The 24,285-nt window shown below is 45.8% G+C and overlaps 1 protein-coding gene across 1 annotated transcript in view; it reads right to left on the bottom strand.

Moving 5' to 3' along the window:
- The window catches only part of L1CAM (L1 cell adhesion molecule), a 1,053,451-nt gene that overhangs the window by 699,425 nt on the left and 329,741 nt on the right, over window positions 1-24,285 (bottom strand). Inside the window, exons 9-10 of the mRNA XM_082263926.1 lie at window positions 16,887-17,030; window positions 16,441-16,552 (exon numbers count right to left, since the gene is read on the bottom strand). Coding sequence (XP_082120052.1) covers window positions 16,441-16,552; window positions 16,887-17,030 — 256 coding nt within the window. The remainder of the gene's footprint in view (window positions 1-16,440; window positions 16,553-16,886; window positions 17,031-24,285) is intronic.

The following is a 24,285-nucleotide window of genomic DNA, read 5'->3' as shown; positions in this document are numbered from 1 at the left end:
TTTCCTTTGCGACTGCCTCTCGCCTGGCCTCTGGGATTCTATATGGCTTTAAATTTATGTGAACCCCTGGTTCCGTCACTATATCATGCTGGACCACACTGGTCAGTCCAGGTAAGGGGGAGAAAAAGTCTCTACTTTTGAACACAAACCCTCTAACATCATTTTGTTGTGCCACCGACAGGGAATCTGTTATGGGGACGTCAGGTGTCCCCGGTACCCGGTCTGCTGGGGCCGGAGATGCGGCCAATAAAGTCTCTCTGTCCTTCCAGGGCTTTAAGAGATTCACATGATAAATTTGTTGTGGTTTCCTTTTCTCTGGTTGTTAGACTTTATAGTTGACCTCTCCTACCCTTTCGATAACTTCAAAGGGACCCTGCCACTTGGCTAGGAACTTACTTTCAACCGTGGGAACCAGTACCAAAACTCTGTCCCCGGGGCTGAAAGTACGGACTCTGGCACCCCAATCATAGACCCTCCTCTGGGCCTCCTGAGCTCGCTCCATATGTTCTCGCACCAGTGGCAGGACAGCAGCGATTCTATCTTGCATCAGGGAGACATGCTCTATGACGCTTCTATATGGGGTGGCCTCACCTTCCCATGTTTCTTTGGCGACATCCAGCAGCCCCCTAGGATGTCTATCATACAATAGCTCAAAGGGAGAATAGTCTGTGGATGCTTGCGGAACCTCTCGTATGGCAAACATAAGATATGGGAGCAAAAAATTCCAATTTCTCCCATCTTTGTCAACCACCGTTTTTAGCATACTTTTCAAGGTTTTATTAAATCTTTCGACCAAACCATCTGTTTGGGGGTGGTGGACAGAGGTACGGAGATGGGAGATTTTATATAATCTACACAGTTCCTTGGTAACCCTGGACATAAATGGGGTGCCCTGATCTATTAAGATCTCTTTTGGGATTCCCACTCAACTAAACACCTGGACTAACTCCTTGGCGATAGCCTTAGCGGAAGTGTTACGCAAGGGTATGGCCTCAGGATATCGTGTTGCATAGTCTAGGATTACCAGAATATGCTGGTGACCCCGGGCAGACTTCCCTACCGGCCCCACCAGGTCCATGCCAATCCTCTCAAAAGGAACCTCGATGATTGGTAGAGGGACCAGGGGACTGCGAAAATGGGGCGACGGTGCCGACATTTGGCACTCAGGGCATGATTCACAGTACCCCCTGACATCTGCATGCAACACGGGCCAGAAAAATCTCTGGGTGATTCTTTCCCTGGTCTTTTCGATACCGAGATGTCCCCCCATTACATGACCATGGGCCAGGTCTAGGACCCCCCTGTGGAAGGGTTTGGGGACCAGTAGCTGTTCAACCTCATCCTCTCCACGTTTTACCACCTGATACAATAAATTGTTTTTAATGTCCATGTAGGGGAAACACATCCCCCAGTTAGGATCTACTGGTTCCCCATCCACCAACTTAACGTTTTCTCTGGCTCTAAGGAGGGTGACATCTCGCAGTTGCTCGGTACAGAAATCCTCTCTCCTGACCTCTAAGTCGGGTACCACATTCTGGCTACTCTCATTGTCAGGGCCAGAAATGTTGTCCTTTTCGTTACCCTCCGGCTGGGAGCTAGCTTCCAGGTCCTCCGGCTCCCCAGCCATGACAGGGAAAGGAAGAGGATCACCAGCTCCCTCGATTTCCCCAACAGTCTTTCCTTCCCTTTGGCAAAAAGGGTCTGGGGAGAGTTCCTGTGCTTCCGGAGCAGGGGGAGCTCTATCCACCAGCCTCCCCTTGCTCTCCCACAACCTCAAAAACGGGGGAAATCCCTCCCAACTAAAGCTTCCACCCCAACCGAATGGGTCACACTGCCCCAAGGGGTATCAACCTCAACCACCACTGTCTGGTAGTCCCGAGCGTCCCCATGGATGCAAATGACCACGATAGTACTGGGGAGTAGTTTTGTGGGATTTACACAATCACTTCTGACTAGGGTCACCACACTTCAAGAGTCTAGCAGGGCTGTGAGTGGCTTTCCATCCACTGCAATAACACACATTTGTTTTCAATTAGACTCTGACATGATGCACTATATGCGACCTGTGCAAACAGAGATATGCGTATTTTGCTATAAGCAAAATTGCATTGCATAGGTTCATCATTTATAGGACAGTTTGCAGCAATATGCCCAAATGCATGGCAGCGGAAACACTGTATGTGCTCTACCCCCAGTCCACTTAGCGGTCCCAAAGACGTTCCTGGCTTCTTTGGCCAGTCTCCAGGCCTAGGACCCACAGTCTCATTAGCTGTAACAACAGTCTTATCTAGTTCCCCCATGTACTTGAACCCTGGAACAGTCTTAGCAGAACCGCTGGGCGATCTTGCACCCCTAGACACACTGTAGTGGGGCGTAGATGGGTTCAACAAGTCCTCAGTAGCACTGTACCTCTCCACTAGGTCCACCAATTGGGCTGCAGTTTTGGGGTGCCCCTGTCCGACCCACTTCCTCAGAACAGCAGGGAGCGCACAAAGGTTTCGGTCCATTACCACACACTCCACAATCTGGGGGCCTGTCAAGGTCTCTGGTTGCAACCAGTTTTTGGTGAGGTGGACCAGGTCAAACATTTGAGAATGGGGTGGCTTGTTGCTGGAGTAGGTCCACTGATGCACGCGCTGGGCCCGGACTGCCATGGTAACACCCAAGCGTGCGAGTATCTCCCTTTTCAGAGTCTTATAGTCCTGGGCCTTATCTGGGTCCAGGTCAAAATATGCTTTTTGCGGTTCTCCTGTCAGAAATGGGGCCAACAGACCCACCCACTGTTCGTTTGGCCAAACTTCAGTGATAGTGTCCTTCTCAAAAGTCGCCAGGTATGCTTCCACATCGGCCGGTGTCATCTTTTGCAGGTGGTACGAGGCACGTACCAATTTTGGTTCAGCTGGCACAAGAGATGCAAACCCTTTTTTCAATTCCAGCAGAGCCTCTGCAGACTGCCGGTTCATCTCCTGCTGGGCCGCCTGTTGTGCTGCAGCGGCCTCCTGTTGTGCTGTAGCGGCCTCTGCGATTTGGTGGTTGGTTTCCCGTTGAGCTGCATTGGCCTGTAGCAGGGCCTTTAACATTTCCTCCATCTTTAGAATATGCCTGCTGAGTCCACCATATGTGGGAGATTAGCTCACAGGGATCACCGTTTCCATGAAAATAAGGCCAGCATGCAGGGAATTTCTTTAAAGTCTGGTGGGTTGCCAGCTTTATTCAGCAGAGGTTTGCAAATATGAAAAAAACAACAAAACAGTAAAATAAATCCTTGCCGTCCGGCGCTAAACTATACAGGAATTTTCCTCACTATACAGTGTGGGGCTGGTCCCCATCACCCACAAAACATATGGCAAAGCAAACCTTTTCTTTTTAATGTCCAAAAAGAGCTCCTCTCTCAGATTCCCTTCTGAGTCTCAGGCCAGAGCATTCCTGTGCTCTCTTCCTGTTCATTTAAAGTCCACCTGAGCATGGACTCAGGTGACCCACAATCTTCGGACCGGAGCCTAGCCTGCGAGGTGAAATATAGTGATTATCTACTACCTCACCTCGCATATCATCTATATATATATATATATATATATATATATATATATATATATGTGTGTGTGTGTGTACATACAGACAGACAGAAATATCTCATGCTGGATATCTATACCGATATGGACTGGGTAATGTGTTAGGAATGAAAGGATGCCACATGGATGGAGATGAAATGATCAACCTACAGAGGGCTGAATTCAAAGACATCCCGAAAATCAAAGTGATAAAATGATGCAGCAGGCTACTCCATTTTGCTGAAATCTCATTGCAGCAACTCAAAATGGTACTCAGTAGTAGTTAGTAGGGCTCCCACATGCTTGCATGCATGCCTGACAATGTCGGGGCATGCTCCTAATGAGATGATGGATGGTGTCCTGGGGTATTTCCTCCCAGATCTGGACCAGGGCATCACTGAGCTCCTGAACAGGCTGAGGTGCAACCTCGAGGCGAGGGATGGACCGAAACATAATGTCCTATTGGATTTAGGTCAGGCAAGCATGGGGGCCATTCATTGGTATCAATTCCTTCACCCTCGAGAAACTGGCTACATACTGTCGCCACATGAGGCCGGGCATTGTCGTGCACCAGGAGAAATCCAGAAACCACTGTACCAGCGTAGGGTCTGACAATGGGTCCAAGGAGTTCATCCCAATATCTCATGGCAGTCAGGGTGCCATTGTCTAGCCTGTAGAGGTCTGTGCATCCCTCCATGGATATGCCTCCCCAGACCATCACTGACCCACCACAAAACCAGTCATGTGAACGATGTTACAGGCAGCATAACGTTCTCAATGGCTTCCCCAGACCCTTTCACGTCTGTTACATGTGCTCAGGGCGCCAGTGACGGACCTGCCTAATCTGGTGTTCAATGGCAAATGCCAATCGAGCTCCACAGTACTGGGCAGTGAGCACAGGGCCCACTAAAGGACATTGGGCCCTCAGTCCACCCTCATGAAGTCTGTTTCTGATTGTTTGGTCAGATACATTCACACCAGTGGCCTGCTGGAGGTCAGTACTTATCCTGTTCCTCCCTACACAAAAGAGCAGATACCCATCTTTCTGATGGGTTAAGGACCTTCTATGGCCCTGTCCAGCTCTCCTAGAGTAACTGCCTGTCTCCTGGAATCTCCTCCATGCTCTTGAGACTGTGCTGAGAGGCAAAGCAATGGCACATATTGATGTGCCATTCTGGAGGAGTTGGACTTTCTGTGCAAATTCTATAGTGTCCAGGTATTGCCTCATGCTACCAGTAGTGACACTGACCCTAGCCAAATGCAAAACTAGTTAAAACAGTCAGGAAAGATGAGTAGGTAAAAGTCAGTGGCCTTCACCTGTAAAACCACTCCTATTTTGGCAGTCGTCTAGTTGTTGTCCATCTAGTGAACCTCTTGGTAATTTAATTAACATCAAAGCAGCTGAAACTGATCAACAACACCTTCTGCTACTTAATATCCCAGGAGTTTAACTGACTTGATGCTACACTCTGATTAGAAAGTATTTCTTTAATTTTTTTAAGCAGTATATATATATATATATATATATATATATATATATATACACACACACACACACTTTTTTTCATTTTATTGGTGGAACTAGATGGAACTTGTATCTTTTTTCAGCCAGATTAACTATGTATGAATGTGAGGTAGGGACTAGAGATCGACCGATTATCGGCAAAGTCGATATATCGAGGGCCGATATGCACTTTTCCTGTTATATCGGAATCGGCCCCAGAGGTTACCGATATTTCGGGAAAGTGCTTGTACCAGAGTGATGCCTGCAGCTAGAGGCATCACCCCGGTACCGGCGTCCATAGCCGATGGTCGGCTGTCTTGTAATGACAACTGATACGGCTGAGAAGTCGCTCGACTGTCATTACAAGGAGCGGGAGGGGACGTCCCCCCCTCCCGCCGCCTTTCGTTGTTCGCCCGGGTCTCCCGCCCCACCGGGAGACCCGGCCAACCAGCCTGCACGGCCGCAGAAAACCCGAAAACCCGATCAAAGCCGCATTTGGCTCTGATCGGGTCTCCATGCAAAAACCCGGAAGTGATGTCATGAGTGACATCACTTCCGGGTACTGGCGCCAGATTAAAAAAAATGACAGCATTCAAAACAGCCAAACTTGACCTTTTGAATGCTTTTAAGTGCAGAGGAGGGGTTTGGGGTCTTTTAGACCCCCAGATCCCTCCACAACAGTACCTGTCAAGAAAAAATGTTTTTAAATGTACAAAATATAGTCCGATACCGATATGCATTGGCCAAAATATTGGTATCGGTAACGATAAACCGATATCGGTTGATCACTAGTAGGGACCCTAGATTGTAAGCTCCTTGAGGGCAGGGACTGATGTGAACGTACAATATACTGTACATGTAAAGTGCTGCTTAAATTGACAGAGCGATATAATAAATAAGACCTAAGTTCAGAGTGCCACTACAAAAATCTTGCGTCCAGAACCTACATTTGCAAAAGATTGGACATCCATAGTGACACGACTTAAATCAGGAAATTCATGGGAGGAACAAAGTGTTCAAGGCTCATGAGAAGACATAAGGCAAGGTCATCTAAGCAATCAGACAGGAAACTGTCCAGCATCTCAGCTGGCTCAGCGGGAGGAGTTACTGACCGTCACAACAAAGCTCCTGGGTTGAGGGCCAGGCCCTGACAGTTCTCCCCTTGTCCCAGAGGAGGTCCCGTGGACATCTTATGGCCAGGCTTCTGAGGAATTCTCTTGTTAATCTAGGGAAATTAACTGGCCCATAGCCTTCCTAAAAAATCAGATATTGGAATTTGTTCCATAGTATCCTGGAATCAAGAATTTTCTCCATCACATTCTTCTTCACCCTGTACCTCAACAGGTGGAGGAAGTTAAAAACTTCCTCCAAAAAAAGGATTTTCATGAAACGGTTTGAGTAGCAATATGTGAAAAACAGGGTGAAACTTCATATTGTCAGGCAGCTTTAAGCAAAAGGTGACTGGGTTGTTTTAGGCAGCAACCTGAAAAGGTCCCACAAACATTTGGCCCAATTTAGCAAATGGAACATGAATCTTCAAATTGTGATAGACAACCATACTTTGTCAACCACATGAAACATAGGAAGTGACCTGCAATGTCTGTCAACAGCGTCCTTTTTCACATCCTTTAGCATTCTTCAAAGCATCAATCAGTTTCTCCTGAATCTCCTGTAATGTAGTTAATCTGCTGGTAACAGGAAGAATTGGAATTGTGATAGGGAGATCAGGAAAAAAACTGGATGATACCTGGTGTTTAAGAAAAAAGGGCTTTGAGAAGTGGAACTATGTTTAGAATTGTTATAGGTAAACTCTGTCATAGAAATATAGTACACCCAGCCATCCTAAAGAGAACTGACAAAACATTAAAGGTACCGATCCAAAGTTTGATTGGTCCTCTTGGTGTGACCATTAGACTGAGAATGAAAAGCCGAGGACAGAATAATTGTTACACCTAAAGCTGAGCAAAAGCTTTTCCAAAATGTTGAAGTAAACTGTACTCCTCTATCAGACACCACATCATCAAGAACTCTACGTAGCCTAAAAATACCCTACAGGTATAAAATGAGCCATCTTAGTGAGACACTCGACGACTACCAAGATAGTTGTCATCTCTTTTGCAATCATGGTCTTGATGGAACAGGTGATGGCTGGAGCAACCCCAAAGTAGAAGCTTGAGGTGCCTTATTGTGTGCACAGACCAGGCATGATCAGGCCACCCAAATGAACATTATAAAAGTTCTTCTGTCTTAGAAACCCCTAAATGCCAAGAAAGTTTGGACTTTAACCCAAGCAGACTTAGGTACATAGACAATGGGCTTGAGTCCAAAAGCCATTCTTGTACTCAAGGATAATATCCTTAGGAGGATGGGTCATTCTCATACCCCTCTTTGAGGAGATTCAGGCATGTCTTGAAACTTGTGGCCCCTAGGAAGTTCTTTTGAGGCAGGATTGTATATTCAGAGTTACGTTCCTGGATCAGACAACATCCTTGATACCCAAAAATCTATATAGTAAAACCTTGCTTACCTAAAATCCATTCAGACTGCTGCACTTTTCTGAACCCTGAATACAGGATAAAACACCAAAAATATATATAAAAAAAAAGTTGTGCTGTCTGATAATAAACTACAGTGTGGGGTCTAAGTACTAACTGGTGTTCACCAGAGCTCCGGATGGTGGAGATGGCTTTTGCTACGTGTTAGTGCCAGGTTGTAGTCCTCAGGATTGCCCCACCAGGAGGTGAGCAAGCCAGTGTTTAGTAGCAGATATAACTCGTAGGGATCAAGCAGAAGCATATTTAATAAACAAGCCAAAGGTCGGTAACACATTCACATTTTTTAAAAACATTTTCTGCTCACAGCTTCTGTCCTGTACACTTGCACCAACATTTTATGCATCTCTATCACAGTTTTCCCCAATTTGTAGCAGAACTTGATGTTCACTTATTGCTCCATTACACTGTAGCCCTACCTCTGACACAGACTACATTCGACTGCCTGCCACAGGTTTACATGTACTCCACGCTAGGAGGTGCTTCTCGACATGTCACTGGATAGCCATGTGCATGCGCGTGTACCTGGTCCATGTTGCCATTGAGATATTGGAGCATTCACCAAAATTTTTAGACACACCTCCTATTTCTCCCACTCACACCAAGGATGGGGCACTATTTTTCCCACTGACACCACTGATGGGGCACAATTCTTTCTACTGACACCAAGGATGGTGCACTATTCCTTCCACTGATACCAACAATGGGGCACTATTCCTCCCACTGACACAAATTATATGGCACATTTTCTCCCACTGACATGAACAATAGGGCACTAACAATTCCCCTAATACCAAAGATGGGACATTTTCTACTCCCACTGGCCAGTCGGGCCCCCCTAAAGTTTGAAGCACAGTAAGCTGGCTCTTTAAGAAAGTTTGGAGACCCTTGGTCTAAGAAATCAGGCAGGGACTGTCCAGCATCTCAGGTGGCTCAGCGAGAAGAGTTACTGCCAGACAACGCAAAAGGTTCCCGGGTTTAGGTTCAGGCCTTTGCACAGGGTGCCCTTTGAAAGGTTTAGAAAAAAGAACAAAACAGGAAATACATTTTCATTAACTTTTACGTACATTCTATTGGCTCTGACTATATCCAGGCAATGTAGAGAGAACTCCTTTGGTTCCTTAGGAGCAGGGAACAAAGATGACAATGTACTCATGGAGATGAAACAACTTTGGAAGAAAGGATTGTCCAGGGCGTAATGCAACTTTATTGTTTTGAAGTAAAAGGAAAGGCTCTTTACAGGAAAGGGATGCTAGTTCAGAGACACGTCTGACTGATGTAATGGCTACCAAATAAGCTACATTTCTGGCAAGATTCTCTAAGGATATATCCCTAATGGGTTTAAAGGGTGGTTTCTGCAGGACAGAGAAAACCAAACTTAAGGAAGCACAGGGTGCTGCAAGGGGGTCTAATATGAGAAACCCCTTAAATAAAGGTTTTCACAAGGGAGTGTGAAGCCAAAGGCTTTTGGAAAGTGATGGACAAGGCTAATTCTGGTCAAGACCTATTTGTAGAAAGGCAAGAATGCTGTTCACAGAGTATTCTCTTAGGTAAAAAAGGAACCCCCCCCCCCAAAAAAAAAGGGACTTTGAGGGCAGTCAATGAATAAAAACATAGTATTTATATTGATACCCTATGTTATTCATTGACTGCCCTCAAAGTCCATTTTTTTTTTTTTGAGGGGGGGGGGGGTTCCTTTTTCCTGCATACTTCAGTATGCCTATGTACCAGGGTTTTCATGGCCAATGAAGCAAGTGAATTTACTGGTTCTCTCTCTTGCTCTATTTTGTGGAGCAGGTGAGGCAGAATCTGCAGTGGAGGGGAGATACAAATTGGTCTGAACTGAGACCAGGGGATAACTAGAGCATCTGAGGTCAGAGCTCAAAGACCCCTGGTTCTGGCAACAGAGGCAACTTGTTTTATCTGATGGCTAGGTTTCATGGCTAGGAGAAGAGGCCCATCACCTTCAGACACTAGCAAAAACTGAGGACTCATGGAGTGGGGTAGAGTTATAGGGGGGTGCCCCAGGGGGGCATGTCTTTAAAAGTTTGCCAGTCTCCAATTACCTGAAGGTACTAGCTTACAACTCCTGGTGTATAAATAAGTTGCCAGTGTCCTGTACTGAATAATAAAGAAAATTATTTATGGGAAGAATTCACATTTAATATACTTGACTTTTCGGCCACACTGTGCTTTCCTCCCCCCATAATGGACCGTTGTGCCATGCTGAGGAGTGTTGGTACATGGCTCCTAATATTTTGATAGTCTTTCACACAAGCCTATCTGTCAGACATGAGGACCACATTACCAATTTTTTCCCCATAATAATTTTTCTTGAATTTTCACAGACGTTATGTTAACTGGCTGTTTTAGCTGTACAATAAACATACTGTATATTACAATATGACATGAACCGTACCGGATAATTGGATTTTTGTTACCCGGACACGGACCCGAAAACTTTACTGTATGTCCGGTAATTTTATTTCCTGTATGTAATGGCGCGGTTTTAATGGCGGGATTTCAACAGCCAATCATCAAGCGTTTAACTGGTGTGCCTTAAGCCATCCCAGCCATGCCTACTAATGTATTAGTAGCTGTGATTGGCCATCTGAAGCATGTGACCATGTCTTTATAAGTTCGAGAGCCCCAGCGCGCTGCTTCGTTCTGCTGTAGTTTAGGGAGAGAGCACACATCATACGTGCTGGCTGCTGATTAGGGACAGACAGTGAAAAATTATATTGTGTCCGAAAAGAATTCAGGGTCAGGTCGGAGTGCAGGCAGGGCGAGTTATTAGGGCATTTTAGGGCGAGGCTGGAGAATAGGCAGGGTCAGTGTTCTACATTGATTTTGCTGTGTGGGGGGTTTGCAGTGCCAGTGACCGATTTTATCGATCATTTTAGGGCGAGGCTGGAGAAGAGGCAGGGTCAGTGTTCTACTACTAATGGCATGGCTGTGATTGGCCAGCTGAAGCATGTGACCCAGGTCTTTATAAGCTAGAGACACAGCGCACTGTGCATCAGTCTGCTCTAGTGTAGGGAGAGAGCACACACAACGGTGCTGGCTGCTGCTGATTAGGGACAGACAGGGAAAAAAAACATTGTGCCCGAAAAGAATGCAGGGACAGGTTGGAGTGTAGGCAGGGAAAGATATTTGAGCATTTTAGGGACAGGCTGGAGAGAGAGACAAGCAGGTATAAATCATAACAGCATGTATAAGAGATGCCAACAGCAATTTTCTCACTCTTCTGAACAACTCCGTACAGTGAGATTAATTTTGCTGTCCCCTCAAAATAACTCAACACACAGCCATAAATGTCTAAATCACTGGTAACAGAAGTGAGTACACCCCTAAGTGGAAATGTACAAATTGGGCCCAATTAGCCATTTTCCCTCCCCACTGTCATGTGACTCGTTACAAGGTCTAAGGTGTGAATGGGGAGCAGGTGTGTTAACTTTGGTGTTATTGCTCTCACTCTCTCATAATGGTCACTGGAAGTTCAATATGGCACAACATGGTAAAGAACTCTCTGAGGATCTGAAAAAAGAACTGTTGCTCTATACAGCGGATTAACAGGACAGGTTCCACTCAGAACAGGCCTCACTAGTGAACTAAAGGAGTTGAGTGCACGTGCTCAGCGTCATATCCAGAGGTTGTCTTTGGGAATCAGCCGTATGAGTGCTGCCAGCATTGCTGCAGAGGTTGAAGGGGTGGGGGGTCAGCCTGTCAGTGCACACTACATCAAATTGGTCTGCATGGCTGTTGTCCCAGAAAGAAGACTCTTCTAAATATGATGCACAAGAAAGCCCGCAAACAGTTTGCTGAAGAAAAGCAGACTAAGGACATAGATTACAGGAACCATGTCCTGTGGTCTGAGGAGACCAAGATAAACTTATTTGGTTCAGATGGTGTCAAGCGTGTGTGGTGGCAACCAGGTGAGGAGTACAAAGACAAGTGCATCTTGCCTACACTCTAGCAGGGTGGTGGAAGTGTCATGGTCTGGGGCTGCATAAGTGCTGTTGGCACTGGGGAGCTACAGTTCATTGAGGGAACCATGAATGCTGACATGCAGGGCCGGTAATAGGCAGGGGCCGGAGGGGCTCTTGCCCTGGGCGCTGTGTTGTCTTGTGGAGGAGGGGGCGCTGGGAGCTTGTCAGTGCTCCGTTCTCCGTCGGCATGTGAGGAGTAATCATGCTGCCGACTTAGGCAGCTGGAGAACGGAGCACAGGGTGGAAGATGCACCAACTGTTGGAGAGAAGATTCTACTCTCTCTCCTCCTTTCAGCGGCGGTGTCACAAGTGAAGGTGAGAGACAGATAGCATCAGACAGCAGACAGGCAGAACACAGGCACTCACAACACACTTAACTCCTGGAGAGGGGAGGAACAGGAAGTGTGGGTGGGCTTAACATACTGGTGACATCATGCATGAGCTCAGGACGGTGCCTGCTGCAGCTGGTGTGACTGGAGGCGGGAGATTTAGGAGAGAGTGCTGCTCTGCCTCGGAGGACAGGGGGAGAATGAAGGCTCCCTCAAAAAGCAAGGAGGGACAAACAGTGGAGGAGCAATATCTAGGTAAGGAAAGGGATTGAGACCTTTGACTTCTTTATATTTACAGGTGGACACTGATTCACTCATTACTGAAAATATAGCAGTTATTAGGGAGTAAGGTTATTTAAAGGAGAACTTCACCCCTCCCCCCCACATCTTTGGGCATTTTTTTTTTCTAGGTACCTACTTTTGTTAGAGATGTAATGCATCTGTTGTCTTATTAATTATACATCACCATATATATTTTCGTGGTGAAATGTTTTTAACCATTTACCAACCAGCTGCCATAGTTATACGGCAGCAGTTCGGGTCCGTTACACAAAACGACATACCTGTACGTAGTTTCATATAGCAGTTAGAGGGAGAGCATGCCAACTGGCTAGAGGGGGACCCAATCAGCGGGTCCAGCAGACGAGATGTCCACCGGGAACCCGCGATCTCTCCCCATGGAGACAGAATGGCGGTCTGCCAAAGTGAAAATGGCACACTGCTGTTCTGTCAGCACACTGCTGTTCTGTGTTCATCCAGTGAGTAAATACCCCACACAGTTAGAAAACAACCTCTAGGCACACATTTAACCCTTTGATCGCCCCTGAGTTAATCCCTGCCCTGCCAGTGTCATTAGTACATTGACAGTGCATATTTTTATCACTAATTACTGTAGTAATGTCACTGGTCCCCCCCAAAAGTGTCAGTTAGGGGTTCGATCTGTCCACCGCAATGTCAAAGTCCCGCTAAAAATTGCAGATCACCACCATTACTAGTAAAATTAATAAATGAATAAAAATGATATAAATCTTTCCCCTAGTTTGTAGATGCAATAACTTTTATGAAAATCAATCAAAATGCGATTATTGGGATTTTTTTTTTTTTTTTTACAAAAAATATGTAGCAGAATACAAATAATGTTTTTTTTTTTTCCAGAATTGTCGCTCTTTTTTTTGTTTATAGTGCAAAAAATAAAAATCGCACAGCTGATCAAATACTACCAAAAGAAAGCTCTGTTTGTGGGGAAAAAGGACGTCAATTTCATTTGGGTACAGCGTCGCACGACCACTCACTTGTCAGTTTAAGTAACGCAGTGCCGTATTGCAAAAAATGGCCTGGTCATTGGGGGGGGGGGGGACCTTTCCGGTCATCAAAGTGGAGTTCCACTGGTTTTTGTTTTTATTAAAAGTCAGCAGCTACAAAAAGTGTATCTGCTGACTTTTAATAAACACACTCACCTGTCCCAGGATCCAGCAATGTGGTCAGGGAAGCCTTGGTTCTCTTCGTCTTCTCCCAGTTACACTGGCATCTCTAATGTGGGCACCCGGCTGTGACAGCTTGCAGCTTCACAGCCGGTACGCACTGCGCATGCACGGGTCACACTGTGTGTCCTGAATGGACGGGCATTCTTCTGGGACCTGTGACATGTCCCAGAAGATTGAAGGGAGGAAGGGCAGAGGAGTACTTCCACCCCGAGCCACCTAGGCGGCCCAAGTGGGAGCGGGTACCTGTTAAAACTAGGTATCCCCCCCCCCAAAAAAAAGGACATGCTAAATATGGCATGTCAAGGGGTCAGGACCACTTAAAGCGGAAAGTTCTACTTTTGAGTGGAACTCCTCTTTAAGTGGTTAAGAACCATCAACTTTCACCTGCTGGGAAAAAAATGATTAGATTCCTTTCAATGAACCTTATGTCACTATTTATTGTCACTGAGATGGCAGGTGTTTGATTATAGAAATGTAATGCGATGCTTTGGATTTCAGAAATGGATAATAATAGCTGAATAGGGCTCCAGCCACAATCAGCACAGTCAAGTACTTTCAGTCACAATCCCCACTGGTAATCCCTATCTGTGCAAATAACCACTGAAGGCCCGCCATTGCAGTGTATGGTTGTGGGGGCAGCAGCTATTCATCCACAGCTGTCAAACCCAGCAGAAGGAATCAGTAGATTCTTGCCACTGGGATTCACACCATGGCTAAAGACCTGTGAGAATGGAGCCTATTACTGCATTTCCATCAGTTTATAGGGAAATCCGACTAAACCTGTTGGATGGAATGTCTGCCACCCAGAAGACTGTTGCAATATCACATTCTCTACCATGCATTGTACCTATCCAGGGAGGTAGTGTGGGCCAGGATAGGTAATGATAAATATTATGTAACTATTGATGTACAGATCTTCTATGTCATGTGGTGGAGAAAGGGGTGCACAGCCTTTTAGCTGTCCTGAATGAGGGCCTCTTAGACAAATGAACATGCAAAGCCTCACCCTCCCAGCCCGTTACCGTTCATATCATCAATCCTTCTCAGACTGACACTATTAACACAGGAGCATTCTTTCCTCCCAGTGACATCACTGATGTACGGACATTTTCTTTCTTCTGTGACACTACAGATGCAGGGGGCATCTTTTCCTTTTGGTGGCACCACAATGCAGAAGCATTTTTACCTTACAGTGACACCACCAGCACAGGGGCATTTTCTTCCTAACACTGATGCCATGGCATTACATTTTACATCGTTGTTACCCCATAATTTACTACAGGATAGAATGTTACATATGCTTCAGTGCACTTGGGGGGGGGGGGCACAGTTAGACATCCTTGGGCACCAAATGACCTTGTCCCAGCACTGCTGACATGTACTGTGACATACTGAAGCAGAGCATGATCCCCTCCTTTCAGAGACTGGGCCGCAGGGCAGTATTCCAACATAACGACCTAAAAACACACCTCCAATATGAGCACTGCCTTGCTGAAGAAGCTGAGGGTAAAGGTGATGGACTGGCCAATCATGTCTCTAACATCCACCAGCTCTGTGAAGTCGTCATGGAGGAGTGGAAGAGGACTCCAGTGGCAACCTGTGAAGCTCTGGTGAAATTAATGCCCAAGAGGGTTAAGGCAGTGCTGGAAAATAATGGTGGCCACACAAAATATTGACACTTTGGGCCCAATTTGGACATTTTTACTTAGGGGTGTGCTCACTTTTGTTGCCAGCGGTTTAGACATTAATGGCTGTGTGCTGAGTTAATTTGAGGGAACAACAAATTTACACTGTTATACAAGCTGTACACCCACTACTTTACATTGTAGCAAAGTGTAATTTCTTCAGTATTGTCACATGAAAAGTTATAATAAAATATTTACAAAAATGTGAGGGGTGTACTCACTTTTGTGAGATACTGTAAATTCCTGAAAGAACTCTAGCCAGAACATTTTTGTTTTTGAAGTTTGGGTATGCATATTTTAGCATACACGTAGTTACATTAGTATGCATATGCCATACCTGTGGGTATTATCTCCACCTTGTCCAATCAGAGATTTGCATTCATTTAGCCAAGTGTTCTCTGGCACCACCGAGCAAGCAGCGGGGCAGTTGCTTGGCATGGGACCGTTAAACTAGAGGCAATCACTGCAGTAGCGGTGTCTACTGCAGTGATTTCCAGCTTCCACGGAAATCCCACAGGTTAGACACGTGTATTTATATTGGTATATGCTGGACTAATGTACATGCAAAAATATGCATACCTAACCTTCAGCTTTAACTTTCTGTCCGGTTTTTATTGCGGTTTGTGTCCCTATAAGAATTTTCTTTCACTTCTTGTGCAAGGTGTTGGTCAAATAGGCAGGAAGTGAGGTGACATCTCTAAAACTTACATGAATAAAAACACCTTTTTGTCAGAGTGTTATAACTATCAGATTTCTTTTGTGCTGCTTTCCCTATGAAGGAGACTACCCTCGCTTCCTGTCTCAGAGACAGTAGTCACCTGCACAGCAACAGATCCCCAAAGGGAACCCAAGCTGATCAAATGTGACTTTGTAAACAATTGCATACAAATCTCTGCTTTAATTGTATGGGTGTTTTTTTCATCCCAACTATTCAAAAGGATAACTAAACTTGTAATAGCCATAGCCTAACTTCTATCCCTCATTCTCTCTACTAAGCATATATCCTTGTACATATCTCAGATCAGCAGGCCACCCAGTTTAGGATCCAAGGCCAATCCAAAGCTGAATGGTGCTGAGGAACATCTGTGACTTTTCTTCATAGATGACGTTTCCTTTAAAGCCTATGGAAATAGGGCCAAGCACACAGTTTCACTCAAGCACCCCGGCTCAACAGTAGACAAAAGTTAGGCTGTGGCTCCTGCTGGCTCACTTGTGGACCTGAGCTATGTAAAAGGGAATATGCTCAGTATGGAAAAAGTGAAGGGGCTATTAGGATTAGTTTATTTTTTAAATATAAGTGCAGCTATCCATTAAGTATTACATCTGATTATAAGAGACTTTCTTACCAGTGGGTAATGGGAGCTGGAGATCCAAAAAATTTACAATGCAAGAAGACTTCCGTATTCTCTACTGCACTGTATGTCATTCTGTCTGGTGTCAGGATTTCTGGAGCCAGCTCTTTATTGGAAAGGAAAAAACAAAAACAAAATAAGACCCACATTTTTTTTATTACACTGTTAGAGGGAAAGTATAGGTTAGACCACCATAGACTGATATAGTTAAGGTATAGGTGGAAGATTGTGGGAAGCATAATCCAGTGGCCTCGCATACTATCATTCAAAGCTATGCCAAAATCTAGATCATAATACCAAGGTTTTGAACGATGCATAAGTCAAACAGGAAATGAGATTGATCAGGAAAAATAGGTAGATTGATGTGCTCAATAGATATGTAATGACCAATGCATTCATTGCTAGTAGTAGTATCATATAAGGTGAATAGATGGACTTACCAACAACATAAACATAGGCATTTTCAAGGATGCGACCATGTTTGTTGCGTGCTTCACACTGAACAACTGCTGTTTCAGTAGTCTTCAAGCTTTGCAGGATCAAACTTCCACCTTCCATTTTCACATTTGGACCTGATTCTGAGACTGTTACATGGGAAGATATTACATAAATGGTAATGAGTGATATTTTTTTATACAGGAATTAAAACATTTTTTTCATAGAGAAAAATGTATAATGTAGAAAAAATGTTGTATATAATGGGCTTATAAGGGTGCCCACATCCCTAGTAACTAAGAAGAAAAGAAGAAAGCCTCTCAGTGGGAGTTTTAGGGGGCAAGACCAATAGAAATATAAGTGATAAAATTTTGTATTTATTGATTTTCTCAAAATTCAAACCAATGTAGAAAGAGTAGAACATATCATACAAAAAAAAAAAAAATGCAGTCCTAATACAAACACATTGTAAGCGAAAACCACATATTTCTGTCACTTAGTAGATCTGAAATGAGAGAGGAAACACGCAATGCATTTCAAAATCGTTTGTTCTGCAGACATCTTCAAGGGTATATATGTGATAAGTAAAATATATATTTCTCTAACAAAAAGAAAATGTCATTAAGTACATAGTATATAAGAGTAGCAACAAGCGTTATACAATGTTACTAAACAAATATTAACCGCAAAAAATGTGTACAATGGTATAATAGACTGCATATTCTAAAAACAAGAGAGCACTGTAATTGTTGCCAGCCAATAGATGTCCACCAATGTGAGGGGAAAGGCGAGATTTTGATGTCCACTCCTAAACCACTTAGGGGACAAGCTTCACTGAGATTCTCATCTAAATATATACATAAGAGAGAAGGGTAAAAGTATATGGGTGTATATACGCCCCCGTATAAACACAGAAGGGGGAAAAAAAGCATGTTTTTTCACTAGAAGGTCTAGGTATGTAGAATTTATGGAGGCCATAAAACAACTCACTTGAAAGCACATATCAGCACAAACCGTTCCCTCAGGAACTCGTTGAATAGAAAAATTCCAAATGGAACGGGAGAGAGGATCCATTGCATTGAAGTGGAAATATCAAATGTCTTTCTTTAAAAAAAATATAAAGAAAGAGGTTGACAGAGTAAATTAACCTGTGTTAACCACTTGGTGACCACTCACATTGAGCGTACTGCGGCAAAGTGGCTGGACTCCTCCCCTTCTGGGCAGCACGCGCGCGCCGCCGGAGGCTCGCTCCCGCTGTATTCAGACACAGCGGGAGTCAGGCCAGGGGAGGAGAGGCTGTGATCATCCTCACCGATCGTCGGGGATCGAGTGAGGAAATCCGCCCGCTTGTGTAAACAAAGCATAGCTGAACCTGCGATCTGTGCCTGTGTCACACAATCCCCTCCCCCCACATATGTCAGTAAGCATGAGGCATACATTTAAACCCTTCATCACCAATAAAGTTATCCACTTCCCTGCCAGTGTCATTATTACAGTAACAGTGCCTATTTATAGCACTGATTACTGTAGTAATGTCACTGGTCCCCCCAAAAGTGTCAAAAATGTCAGTCAAGGGTCCGATCTGTCTGCCACAATCCCGCAAAAAAAATCGCAGATCGCCGCCATTACTAGTTAAAAAAAAAAAAACAATAAAAACGACATAAATCTTTCCCGTAGTTAGTAGCTGCGATAACTTTTGCGCAAACCAATCAAAATTCGCTTATTGCGATTTTTTTTACCAAAAATATGTAGCAGAAAACAAATTGGCCTAAAATGTTAAAAATTTTTGATTTTTACATTTTTAGGGGAATTTCATATAAAAAAATGTGAAAAATGGTTATTTTTTTCAAAATTGTCGCTCTTTTTTTGTTTATAGCGCAAAAAGTAAAAATTGCACAGGTGATCAAATACCACCAAAAGAAAGCTCTATTTGTGGGAAAAAAAGGACATAAATTTAATTTGGGTACAGCATCGCACGACCGTGCAATTGTCCGTTAAAGTAACGCAGGGCAGAATCGCAAAATATGGCCTGGTCAGGAATAGGGTAAAATCTTACTGTCTTAAAGTGGGTAAAAATACGCTCATTGAGAATTTTTTTGTCACAGACGTGTAGCTAAATACGTTTTGGCCTAAATATATGACAAAAATTGAATATATTGGATATTTTTAAACTGTCAAAGTAGAAAAATATTGTTATTTTTTCAAAATTGTCGCTCTTTTCATTAATATCGCAAAAAATTAAAAGCGCGATCAAATACCACCAAAAGAAAGCTCTGTTTGTGGGAAAAAAAGACGTAAATTTTGTTTGGGTACAGCGTTGCATGACCGTGCAATTGTCAGGTTAAAGTCGCACAGTGCCAAGTTGCAAAAAGTGGCCTGGACGTAAAGCAGGAAAATCCTCCCGTGGTAAAGTGGTTAATAATGGGAGGAATTGATCAAACAGTGACGTCTGTATCCATTGCGCATGCTCGTAAATAATTATTTGTCGGGATTATTGGGGTGATTAAAATAATAATAGAATAAAAATGGATTTAAAAAGCCATGTATTTTCCATATTATGCATATAAGATTCTGAACAGTATAGTGTCCATTTTGTTCAAGGTGAATGAAGGTTCATATATGTTCATTTTCAAAATGTCTCTTACAAGCTTACAAGAGGGAATAGAGTTTCAACAGCGGTCTTTGTATTTCTTTTAAGATCGTAAATAAGATTTACATAGACACCTTTTCAGATAAGACATAATGGTAATCCCAGTCTGTCTGTAATTATTTAAAAATGGACAATACCCCAGTATACTCTAGCAGACATTTAAAATGAACTATATATAAGTTTTTAAAGATACATTATTATGTGTGAGAAGATATTAGCCATAATTATGTCATTATATTATGTAAGGCATATACATATATATTTAGGAATGTTATATCACATTTTGGGTTTATATTCTTACAGTAGTAATCTTACTTAGACTTAAGACTAGAGTGAATACTAATTACTTCATTTTAAGGCATGTGGTAGGAGTGTTTATATAAGAATTGCTTTGGACTAGGCTAAGTGTTCAAGGTATCGTAAATAGGGTTGAGCGGACACCTAGATGTCCGTGTTCGACGGGTTCGGCCGAACTTTAAAAAAAAGTCCGGGTCCGTGTCCCGGACTTTTACCGAACTTTTCCCGGACACCGAACCCCATTGAAGTCAATGGGGACCCGAACTTTAAGGCACTAAAATGGCTCTAAAACACCAAAGGAAAGGGCTAGAGTGCTGCAAATGGCAGCAAAACGTAATTAAGAGCATGGCAAGTGCTCTGCAAACAAATGTGGATAGGGAAATAACTTAAAACAACAAAAAAAAACAGAAAAATAAAACAATGTTCTTCTTCATCTCTGAAGGACGAGGCCCATATGGAGTAGGAGGGAGGTTGAGGTGGTGGTGGATGTGGCGGTGACATAGGCGTGCGCACAGGGTGTGCTGGGTGTGCCTGGGCACACCCTAATCACCTAGGGCACATAGCATTGCCAGTGAGGAGATGGGAAAGATCTCCCTGGGACCTGCTCTGCTCTATTTCTCCTTGCCTACAGGTACATGGCCCCGATACATTACTCTCCCTGCTGGCAAACACATGCATGTGTATTTCAACTTTGGGGTGCACACCTTAATGCAATAGGCTGCGCACACCTATGGGCGGTGTAGGTGGAAGCGGCGGTGGAGGAGGACCAGGGCCGGATTAACAGCATCATGGGCTTGGTGCTGAGGATTTTGAAGGGCCTTAAGGGCCGTGCCTTGCCATGCACCCAGAGGAGGAAGGGTGCAGCCATGCATGCCTAATTCAACATGGGATGCTGTCTCTGAAGCCCATAAACACATCCATGCATCGCCAACTGTCCCTCCTTGTCCGGCCTTCACGCTGTGTGGGGAGGTTCTGAGGGTGCTGCCTGGGGAAGCGAGCATAGAAGCCAGACTTCTGTGTTTACAAGTGACAGAAGAGCGGTAACAGTGAATATGGCCAACCCGGGGCCTATATAAAAAGGTAGGGGCCTGGAGCTGCAGCTCCAATAGCCCCTACATTAATCTGGCCCTGAGGAGGAGGACGAGGTAGCCAACACTGCTTGTTTTCAAAAATTTTAAATGAGGGTACACCCCAAAAGAGTGAGAAAGAGCAAAAATGGAACAATGGGTGGGTAAGGTCGGTATCCATTGCTATTCTGCATAAGGTACGGAAAAGTCCCGTGGGATCCATGCCTGGTTCATTTTAATGAACGTGAGCTTGTCCACATTGTCTCTGGACAGGCGGCTGCGCTTGTCTGTTATAACGCCCCCAGCCGTGCTAAATACCCGTTCAGATAATACACTGGCTGCAGGGCACGCCAGCACCTCCAAGGCGTAAAGGGCAAGCTCAGGCCATGTGCCCAATTTGGAGACCCAGAAGTTGAAGGGGGCAGACCCGTCATTCACTACATGTAGGCGTGTGCACACATACTGCTCCACCATGTTGGTAAAATGCTGCCTCCTGCTAAGACGTTCCATCTGAGCTGCTGGTGCTGCTGTTTGTTGTGGCGTGCTGACAAAGCTTTTCCACATTTCGGCCATGCTAACCCTGCCTTCTGAGGTGCTGGCGGTGCCCTGGTTGCGTTGGCGACCTCCTCCTCCTCCTCTGCCTTGTGCTTCCACTGTGGCCCCGCTGTCAGATGGGAATGCCAGCAGCATGGCGTCTACCAGCGTGCGCTTGTACTCGCGCATCTTGCGATCGCGCTCCAGTGAGTGAATTAAGGACGGTACGTTGTCCTTGTAACGGGGATCCAGCAGCGTGGCCACCCAGTAATCAGCACAAGTTAGAATGTGGGCAACTCGGCGGTCGTTGTGGAGACACTGCAGCATGTAATCGCTCATGTGTGCCAGGCTGCCCAGAGGCAACGAAAGGCTGTCCTCTGTGGGAGGTGTATCGTCCGTGTCCTCTGTATCCCCCCAGCCACGCACCAGTGATGGCCATGAGCTGGCCTGGGTGCCACCCTGCTGTGAACATGGTTCCATCTCCTCCTCCAGCTCCTCCTCCTCCTCATCCTCCTCATCCTCCAGAACTGTGCCCCTGCTGGACAATTGCGTCCCTGGCGTTTGCGTGTGCAGGAACCCACCCTCGGAGCCCCTTGCGAATGACTGCCCTGAAAGCCTTGGAAATGTTACCTCTTCATCCTCCTCCTCCTCCTCATCCTGTGCCACATCCTCTTCCATCATCGCCCGAATTGTTTTTTCAAGGAGGCATAGAAGTGGGATAGTTAAGCTGAGAACGGCGTCATTGCCACTGGCCATGTTGGTGGAGTACTCAAAACAGCGCAACAAGGCACACAGGTCTCGCATGGAGGCCCAGTTATTGGTGGTGAAGTGGTGCTGTTCCGCAGAGCGACTCACGCGTGCGTGCTGCAGCTGAAACTCCACTATGGCCTGCTGCTGCTCGCACAGTCTTTCCAGCATGTGCAAGGTGGAGTTCCACCTTGTGGGCACGTCACATATGAGGCGGTGAGCGGGAAGGCCGAAGTTACGCTGCAGCGCTGCCAGGCGAGCAGCAGCAGGGTGAGAACGCCGAAAGTGCGCACAAACGGCCCGCACTTTCTGCAGCAGCTCTGACATATCGGGGTAGTTTTTAAGGAACCTCTGCACCACCAAATTCAGCACATGCGCCAGGCAAGGGATGTGCGTCAAACTGGCTAGGCCCAGAGCTGCTATGAGATTTCGCCCTTTATCGCACACCACCAGGCCGGGCTTGAGGCTCGCTGGCAGCAACCACTCATTTGTCTGCTGTTCCATGCTCCTCCACAACTCCTGCGCGGTGTGTGGTTTGTCCCCCAAACAGGCAAGTTGTAAAACTGCCTGCTGTCGTTTACCCCTGGCCGTGCTGAAGTTGGTGGTGAAGGTGTTACGCTGTCCGGATGAGGAGGCGGTAGAGGATGAGGAAGCGGAGTAGGAGGAGTTAGGAACAGGAGGCAAACTGAAGCGCCCTGCAATCCTCGGTGGTGGAAGGACATGCGCCAAATTGCTATCCGCCTCAGGCCCATCCGCCACTGCATTTACCCAGTGTGCCGTTAGGGAGATATAACGCCCCTGACCGTGCTTACTGGTCCACGTATCCGTAGTTAGGTGGACCTTGGCACAGATGGCGTTGCGCAGTGCACACCTGATATTTTCCCCCACTTGGTTGTGCAGGGAAGGGATGGCTTGCCTGGAAAAGTAGTGGCGGCTGGGCACGACGTACTGTGGGACAGCCACCGACATAAGGTTTTTAAAACTGTGCGTCTCCACCAGACGGAATGACAGCATTTCAAAGGCCAATAATTTTGAAATGCTGGCATTCAGGGCCAGGGATCGCGGGTGGGTAGGGGGGTACTTCCTCTTCCTCTCAAGTGTTTGGGAGATGGAAAGCTGAACGCTTCCACGGGACATTGTGGAGATGGTTGTTGGTGACCCAGGTGGTGGTGTTGCTGACAGATCGTCTGTTTGCGGGGTGGCAGGTGCCGGTATCACTACAGATGTGGCTGGAGCGGCCGAGACTGCAGCAGAAGAGGAAGCAGGATGAGCCAGAGACGTTTCTTGGTTTTGAAGGTGTGTACTCCACTGCAGCTCGTGCTTTGCACTTAGATGCCTGATCATGCAGGTTGTGCTCAGGTTGAGAAGGTTTATGCCTCGCTTCAAGCTCTGATTGCACAGGGTGCAAACCACTCGTGTCCTGTCATCAGCACATTTTCTAAAGAACTTCCACGCTAGAGAACTCCTTTGAGCTGACTTTGGTGCGCTCGTTCCCTTGCTGCGTTGGGCAGTAGCGGGCGTAGTGTCTAGAGCACGGCCGCTCCGCTTCTGCACCCTGCTCCCTCTTCTGCTGTGCTGGTGGCTCTGTGCGACCACCGCCTCTTCCTCCAAACTACTCAGGTCACCTGCATGACGTTCATTCCATGTGGGGTCGAGGACCTCATCGTCCTCCACATCATCTTCCACCCAGTCTTCACCCCTGCCCTCCTTGTCGGTCTCCACAATGCTGAACGCCGCAGCAGTTGGCACCTGCGTTTCGTCATCATCGGAGACGTGCTGCGATGATCCTTGCATGTACTCATCTTGAGAAATAAGTGGTTGGGCATCGCTGCACTCAATCTCTTCCACTTCTGGGGCAGGGCTAGGTGGATGGCCCTGGGAAACCCTGCTGACAGAGTCCTCAAAAAGAATAAGAGACTGCTGTATGGCTTGGGGCTCAGACTGCTGGCCTGATTTGCAAGGGGGTGAGGTGAAAGACGGTTGGACATTGGCTGCAGGTGCCAACTCTGACCTTTCTGCAGTAGACTGGGTGGGAGACAATGTGAAGGAACTGGAGGCACTGTCAGCAGCAAACCAATCTACTATCGCCTCAACTTGTTCTGGCCTCAT

This window comes from Pelophylax lessonae (genome assembly GCF_965119305.1).
Source record: "Pelophylax lessonae genome assembly, chromosome: 7".
Lineage (NCBI taxonomy): Eukaryota > Metazoa > Chordata > Amphibia > Anura > Ranidae > Pelophylax > Pelophylax lessonae.
The sequence above is the reverse complement of the archived record's forward strand: the minus strand, read 5'-3'. Positions and strand labels throughout refer to the sequence as shown.